At 41.5% G+C, this 8,636-nt stretch overlaps 1 protein-coding gene across 1 annotated transcript in view; it reads left to right on the top strand.

The window, feature by feature from the left end:
• The window catches only part of slc26a6.1 (solute carrier family 26 member 6, tandem duplicate 1), a gene marked incomplete at its 3' end in the record, with an annotated part of 163,432 nt that extends 157,851 nt beyond the window's left edge, over positions 1-5,581 (top strand). The window contains 1 exon segment of the mRNA XM_084333505.1: positions 5,548-5,581. Coding sequence (XP_084189631.1) covers positions 5,548-5,581 — 34 coding nt within the window.
• Between the last annotated feature and the right edge of the window lie 3,055 nt (positions 5,582-8,636).

The raw sequence follows: 8,636 nt of genomic DNA, 5'->3' as shown, positions 1-8,636 counted from the left end.
GTTGCGGACAGCCATACCGGTGACAATGTTTAGCTTTTAGTGCCAAATGATAAGAGTCTGAGGCGGAGTCTCAAAAGAGAATGTTGAATATTTATTGTGCATTAGAAATCACAACAGAGCCTCTGCTACTAGCTGACCTAAACGGAGCCTTCTGGAAGCAAGTGCAACAACGTATAATGTCCGTGTGGAACCAATGTGCCAACAACCGTTCCGTGGGTGAAGCATAGTTGTAATTTAATGATACTAATACTAATCTATACAATCACCTGTTGTTGAATAAATACCATTACTTTCTAGTTATTACTAAAAAACAATATATATAAAACAGTAGCTGTAAAAAAGAAAAGATTTTTTTTTTTTTTATAATTTATATAATATAATTTTTTTAGTACATTAACTAGAAATAGACAAAAATGTCATCCGTTTTCGTCGACAAAATCTAGACTAAAACAAAAAAGACAAAATTGAGACAAAAACTGACTAAGACTAAAATGCTCAGACATTTAGTTGACTAAAACTGACTAAACGAAGAATAAATGAATATGAAACGAAAAAGGAGCACTTGACATATGACTAAGACTAAAACTAAAATGAAAATAGCTGCCAAAATTAACACTTCTGTGTGTGTGTGTGTGTGTGTGTGTGTGTGTGTATGTATGTGTGTGTGTGCGTGTGCGTGGTGTGTGCATGTGCGAGTGCATGTGTATGTGTGTACAGTAAATGGGGAGGCTGTGAGGAGGAGACAAAGAGAGAGAGTGAAAGGGATTCAGAGAGAAGAGAGAGAGAGAGAGAGAAGAGAGAGAGAGAGAGAGAGAGAGAGAGAGAGAGAGAGAGAGAGAGAGAGAGAGAGAGAGAGAGAGAGAGAGAGAGAACATGTGACAGAATGATGGCTCAATGTGTTTGTAGGTCTAGAGAACATGAGAAGACAATTGGGGGGGGAAATAGACCTTGACATGGAATACAAAATTATAGTGTGTGTGTGTGTGTGTGTGTGTGTGTGTGTGTGTGTGTGTGTGTGTGTGGTGTGTGTGTGTGTGTGTGTGTGTGTGTGTGTGTGTGTGTGTGTGTGTGTGTGTGTGTGTGTGTGTGTGTGTGTGTGTGTGTGTGTGTGTGTGTGTGTGTGTGAAATTGAGGAGTGAGGAGACCATGTTTTGAATTTAATGGGTTTCATTTGTGTTTGTCAACACACCCCAGCACTCTGCATTTATCTCTTTGCGTTTGGATGGAAGTGTTTTGAAAGTCAAACCGTTCACTACTCATGTTTTCTCGAACGGTTGACATACGTTAAAACGCAAATTTTCTACTCATGTTTTATCGAACGGTTGACATACTGTACATTGAAAATGTAAAGAACCTTTATACGACAGGTTGACACACAAATATATAGCCTTCATAAATAACTACATTTAAAAAGGTATTTTAAATATACTTGTATGCACTCTGCTACTAAGGAATCCACCTTGCCTATATTACTACTTACTATGCTAATATATCTTTACTACTATACACTCAAGACTAATCGCAGAGACTAATTGCATCGGCGATCCTACAAAGACAATGCATGCGTGTGTGTTCCGGTGTGTGTGTGTGTGTTGAGGATAATTGCATGCCAATTAAAGACCTCCGAACAGGTCCTGCATTATTAAAAAAGACTGTAGCACCCAAGATCGACACTGTTTTATCGAACAATGTTACTGACCCTTAGCTGCCAGAGTTGTACCCTTCCTGTTGACTTGTTGTACAGAACTTGGAATGGAAATCTATATCCAGAAAATAATTTGGGGGCCCTTCTGTTTTATCTTGAATCAGATCAGATGGTTAGTGAATAAGATCCAGAATGCTGTGTGTGTGGAGAGGGTGTATAGAGGAGGAGGGATGGGTGGGGTGAGATGGTTAATAAGATCCAGAGTGCTAGGTACTGTACTGTGCTGTGTGTGTGGAGAGGTGGGTGTATGGAGGAGGAGGGATGGGTGGGGTGAGATGGTTAATAAGATCCAGAGTGCTAGGTACTGTACTGTGCTGTGTGTGTGGAGAGGTGGGTGTATGGAGGAGGAGGGATGGGTGGGGTGAGATGGTTAGTTAATAAGATCCAGAGTGCTAGGTACTGTACTGTGCTGTGTGGAGAGGTGGGTGTATGGAGGAGGGGGTATGGGTGGGTGAGATGGTTAGTGAATAAGAACCAGAGTGCTAGGTACTGTACTGTGCACGAGGTCTCAGAAAGCAAGGCCACAGCTTCTATAAGAGAGTGGCTGCTATTGTTGAGTGAGACGATTTAAAGGACGGTGTGGCACAAAGAGCAGACCCACAGCTGCACTCACAAAGAGAGAGGGACACACACACACACACACGCACATATATACTACGTACAAGACAGACACTACTTCTGCACACACACAAATATGCACACACACACACACACACACACACACACACACACACACACACACACACACACACACACACACACACACACACACACACACACACACACACACACACACACACACACACACACACACACACACAGACACACACATAAGAGACACACAGACACTACTTAAGCACACACAAATGTACCCAGACATGTATGTACGCACGCACATGCACACACCACGCACATGCACACACACACACACACACACACACACACACACACACACACACACACACACACACACACACACACACACACACACACACACACACACACACACACACACACACACACACACACACACACACACACAGTTTCAACTGTCACGCTTCATACTACATAAATCCTTCAATTCAACACTTGACGTTTCTCATTAAAAGGGTTCTTTGTGGGCAGAATCTGCTGGAGCCAGGACAGTGATTGTATGCTATGCTGTGTATATTGCTACACACCTATTAAGAGGAGAGAAGCTAGTGTACACGCCGTGCTCTTTGTTGTGTTGACGGGAGCATGTGGATTTGCACGGTTGAGCTTAATTCACTCTCAATTCAATCAATTCAAGAAGCGGGTTTTCTTGAGGCTGGGCTCTTGTCGTAGACCACCCTGTCCGGGCGAGGTTACCATGTGACTTGTGTGGTCAATAACTACATCCATATGTCCTGCCGCCAAGATGATGTTATAGTATCCCAGTTGTCGTGTGTTCAATATCTATATCGATATCACTTCTCTTACGGTAGATTATCTTGTTTATTAGTGGTCAATATCAACATCTTGTCTCTTTACATTATCTTGGTGGGTCAGTATCAACAGCGTTGTCAGCTTGTTAGCAAGATTACCGCGTTTGGTCGATATCAACAGGGTACAAATAACTTGTTGATTCTCCGACATCGGCCTCCTATATAAGGTTGTCTTAAATAATTCAATTATTGTTTGGATTATTGTGATGGATCACGGTTTATGTGGGTTTTAATTTTTGGTTATTCTAGTGTGCTTTGGATGTATTTTTGGTTTTATCTGGTGAGCTGTCCATCACCAGACACCAGTTAATTGCCATGCAGGTGTGTGGGCTTGATTGCCACCTGATTGGTGTCAGGTGTGCAGTGCCTTTAAGTAGGCTTCGTTGACTCACTGTGTTCGGATGCTTGTCCATTTCATGTTTTCCCTCAATAGTAGAGTGTCCCAAGCTCATGCTTCTAGGGTTTTCTCTGTCTCTAGTGCTATTGTTTTGCTAGGCAGTGGTGGTTATTTTGTTTTCCCCCCCCAGTTATTTTATACTGGTGGTTTGTATTTCCTAAAGCTTTTATTTGTATTTATTTTAATCTTGTCTTTCCCCCCACCCTCTCTCATCGCTCAGCGATTCCAGTGGTTACCCCTCTGTAACTTTAAGATTCCCCTTTTTGTGTGTGTCTGTGTGTGTGTCCTACACCCCCCCCCCCCCCAATCCTGACAAAGATGGTTACATTTACTGATGTGAAATTAATTAACCCGAGGAGAGAAGGAATGTCTGCACACTGTCTATAATAATAATAATAATAATAATAACAATAATAATAATACTAATAATACACTTTATTTGTATAGCACCTTTCATACAAGAATTGCACAGCGGGCGGTCAGGTGGCGTAACGGAGATTGCGTTCGTCACCAACCCCGGAGACGCTAGGATTCGCCTGTTCGAATCCAGCTCACAGCTCCGGGGTTGTCACCAGCTTGGCTGGCCGTTCACACTAATACAATTGGCAGTATTAGAGGGTGGAAGAAGCTGGCAAGGTGGGTCCGGGTCGTTGTAAACAGCGACTCCTACAGTTCGGTCGGGGCGCCTGCTAAGCGCGGATAGGATCTAAGTGGGATAGTGTGATCCTTCCACACGCTACGCCCTCTCAGTGAGAATCCGCGCTGCCAGGTGAAAAGAAGCGGTTGATTGGCTGGACGTGTGTCGGAGGAAGCACGTGGTAGCCTCCACTCTCCCAGACCGACTGTGGGGGGTAAGTGCGCAGCGACCAGGAAGGGGATTGGGAATTGGCATAACGACTAACATTGGGATGGGAGAAAATCGGAGGAAAAAGGAGGGGGAAAAAGATCAACAAAAAAAATTAAAATTGCACAGCAGTAAAAAAGACATGGGCATAAAATGAGCACAGAATTGGCAGATCAAGAGCAAGGCATAAAGTGCAGACATAATATTAGGCATAACATAAGCATAAAATGAGCATAAAATAGACGTCAGCAAAATATACAAAGTCAAGATAAGGCATAGAACATTAAATCACATTTTCATATTAGGATCGAACATCTTAATAACTTAATCTCTTGACAGTAATGTTGGGACACAATCAGGCTGATAAGAAAAGGGATAAAAAAAAAACTAGGTGCTCTGAAGCTGGATATAAAATCATCTTGTCTTCTTTGGCGTATTAAAAAGCGAAAGTGAAGAGATGTGTTTCTAGCTTGCGTTTAACCTCTTAACTCATTCAGCACCGCGGGCCTAGCCCATCTTTGTTCCTACTGGCCACCGCTCTAAGAGATAGGAATGCGTGGCGGTGTTTGCAGGGCTATATCTATATTCTATATTATAGCTATGGATACAATACTATGGCTCATTTGACATCAACTATCCATCGGTCAATATGTGAAAAAGAATTAATTTATACCGTGTTATACCGTGGTGAATATAAGTATAGTTTCAGAGTGATCCTGGCTAATTCCAGAAAACGGTGCTATGGAGCAATACGTGAATTTTACTAAAAGTGTTGGCGTTGCTCGCCTGGACACGCTACTATTTCCAAATCAAATGTATATAATAGGTATTATGTTTCATCATGAATGAATATATAGATAGAGTTATTCATATTTATTATTATATTGTAAAAAATGTATGCATTGAAATGTCTGTAAGTCTCGACAACATTGAAAATGAGGGTGACCACAATTGTCCTTTTGAGAATAAATAAAGGTTTGAATGAATGAATGAATTTGAATCAAGTAGGATTCATGACTTATTACTCAGCTTATCCACTTACAGTACAACCAGTGATTTGAATAAGAGATTCCATATTCACATGCCGGCCATTTTGCTCTCATGTCGTGCTCAGGTTGGTATTCCCCTTCACCAGGTTTAAAAGGAATCCCAACCTGAGCGTGACATAAGAACAAGCACAGTCAGAGTCAGAGTCAGAGATTTTATTTGCCATGTATGGATGAATCCACATTGGAATACAAGTACAGAGCAAACACTGTGTGTCTACAACTAATCCAATACAGGAGCAGAGTAGAAACAGTACAGATTTTTTTTAAACACAGACAGTATAAAAGGACAAATGCTAAGGTTGATATCAACATCCCCTAAAGTGCATATCATAGTAAAGTGCATAATGCATAGAGGCACAATTTACAGTAAAAGTGCATATAATCAAAGTGCGTGATGCACAGACACACAGAAACAGACACACAACCTAAACACACCAAAATAAAATAGGATAATATACAAATCTAGCCTTTGGAGTTATTCAGGCTGCGCACAGCACTGGGGAAGAAAAAGAAGTGACAGCCCGTTTCCTGAAATTATTCCCACAGTCTACGATCTGCATTATACCATTCTGAATTACGTTTTTGTGCTCCATTCTTCCAGAGGGGGCTTTTGAAATGTAAAATAGACCCAAAATGCTGATACTAAATTCACTTTGTCCTAAATAATGCACGTTATATATACCGTGGCGCTCGCTCGTGCGATGTACACATTATGTGGTTATTTTAATTGTAACTGGGATTAAGATGTCTGATGAGATGCGCTGTTTGACGGATTTGAGAAATTGAATGAGCCGTTGACGTCACATTAATGAATGAGGATAAAGAGATAAAACTTCCTTCAAAACAAAGAATATTCTAAACACGGGTCTCTCCTTCATTAATGTATAAACAATGAATTTATCCCATCTGGCACAGTGGCTCAGCGGCAGTGCTCAATCCTGGCAACCCGGCGACTGGGGTTCGAATCCCCGTCTTTCCAATATAAATTTTTGGAATATAATATTAATGATTATACGCAAAGGTAGCATAGTTTTAAGTTAAAATATTATAAATCTACATGCATTGAGGATGTCATTCTTTATATAGCTCTCAACGTGCACCAAATTGAATTATTCCTATATTGCAAAAAGAAGGAGACGACTGGGTCTCGAACCCCGGTCGTCTGCGTGAAAGTCAGAAGAACAACCCGTTAGACCACAGAGAAGATAAGTAAAAGATCGACCATACATCAATCAATGGGTAAGGGAGCCGTATCATTATTCTGTATGACAGTTTTACTAATTATTTTCGCTAGCAAGATCTCATTTGATTATTCAATCCAGCAGGCAAGTTTAAAGAAATATAATCTGATTGATTGAGGTAATGAGGGACTTGAAATTAGCCTATAGATAACGCATTTAACTTGTCGGCGAGGCGATTGAGCCGTACTGCAATATGTTAATAAAGTTCTAAATCAATTAATCAATCAATGCCGCTAGAGAATCAGATTCTCTGCTATCGATACGTGCTGGCTTTTCAACTGAAGCGGCCGCGCGCATTTAGCCTGGGTCGCAAGTCTGGCTTGAGTTAACGAGACTGAATCCACCTTCGAGGAACAGGAAAATCCCGGCTTCAAACATCGGGTTAACTGAAGCTGGATAATGACATCTTGATCGACTTAGTTGAACCAGGTACAAGAAACAGGGCCCTGAGGGGTCGTTGATAATGCCAGAGGCACGGGAAAGCAGCCTGGCACCATAGATGGCAGGCTAACCCCGATTGTCTTGCGTGCGAGACGCACAATTCTGTTCAGCTCAAACAACGTGCATCTAAGACATTATACTACATACAGCACGACGTGTCCCAAGCTCAACTGTCTGGTGCCCTTTGTCATGTACCATTTAGTCAAGGTATTTCCTCTCATACTCCTTTCATGAATCAGACTAAATGCGTCAATTATACTCCTTTTGTGTGAATAGGACCTGGTTTGTTTTATTTATGATGAAACACATTAAAGGGGTTATGAAGGACCCTACATTAAACCCTGCCTTTTGTCATTAGACTCAAAAGCATTGACCTACATTACCATATCAAAGGCAGCTGTGTTTATGTGAAGTGCCAAGGGATTGGACTGAAGTGTATGACAGCCTGGCACTGTGTTGGCACCAGCTCTGTGCTAATGTGTTGCTTGTGCGTTCATCTGTATCGCACAGAATGAATGAATGAATGAAAACTTTATTTAACAGATTGCAGAATGGGTACAATACAGTACGGCTCAATACATACAATTGTTAAGGGGATGCAGACCTGAGAAAGACGTTTGTCTTGTTTCCATCAGGGTCCCCCATTTTCAATTCATATAGTAACGTATAGACACGGGAAGACGGCGGCGTCTCCCTGAGCTAACGTTAGCTTAGCTACCGTTACAAAATGACCCAGTCAACTATTCACTTTTAGTTTAATACATGATGAGGCATTGTCTAACCGAACGGTATCTAGTCGGCCAGCTACCGATAGCTCCTGACATCAACAAACGCTCCACAAAGTCTAGTAGAGAGACGTGTATGCTACACGTTAGCGCAAGCTAGTTCACTGTTCAAAACGAAATGTCCCATTGAACTAAATAATTCACTGAGGCGTTGTATTAACGTTATATATCCGGCTAGCAGTAGCTACAGATAGCTCCTGATATCAATGTCTTATAACACTGATTCGATGCGTATTCGAGCTGAGGGCTTGCTGAGCACAGTTAAGTAACGTTATGCCAATAGGGTCCAGGTGCAGCGCCGGAGAATCCTGGCCGTAGCTCTGCTCGAGGCTACTCGAGTATGGGTCCAGGTGCAGCTCCAGAGAATCCTGGCCGTAGCTGGAGGCTACTAGAGTACACACAGACAGTGGAGCTTGTTGCGTGGTGGCGATGTCTCGCAGATAATACAAGTACAAGTCTAATTATATAATATATATATTTTATAAAAAAAAATAAAAAATTATATAAAATAATTTTTTTTTAATCAAAAACGATGATACCGTGATATATACCGTTACCGTCTATGCTTCAAATTATACCGTGATATAAATTTTAGACCATACCGTCCACCCCTACTTACCACACTGACTATGTCGATGGCTCATTGATTTAACTACTGCAGCTCTCTCGGATTGAAAATACGTGGATTATGGCTTGTTCAATATCGTC

Source organism: Notolepis coatsorum, assembly GCF_963971535.1.
Source record: "Notolepis coatsorum genome assembly, chromosome: 17".
NCBI classification, from domain to species: domain Eukaryota; kingdom Metazoa; phylum Chordata; class Actinopteri; order Aulopiformes; family Paralepididae; genus Notolepis; species Notolepis coatsorum.
This window is presented reverse-complemented; position numbering and strand designations above follow the sequence as displayed.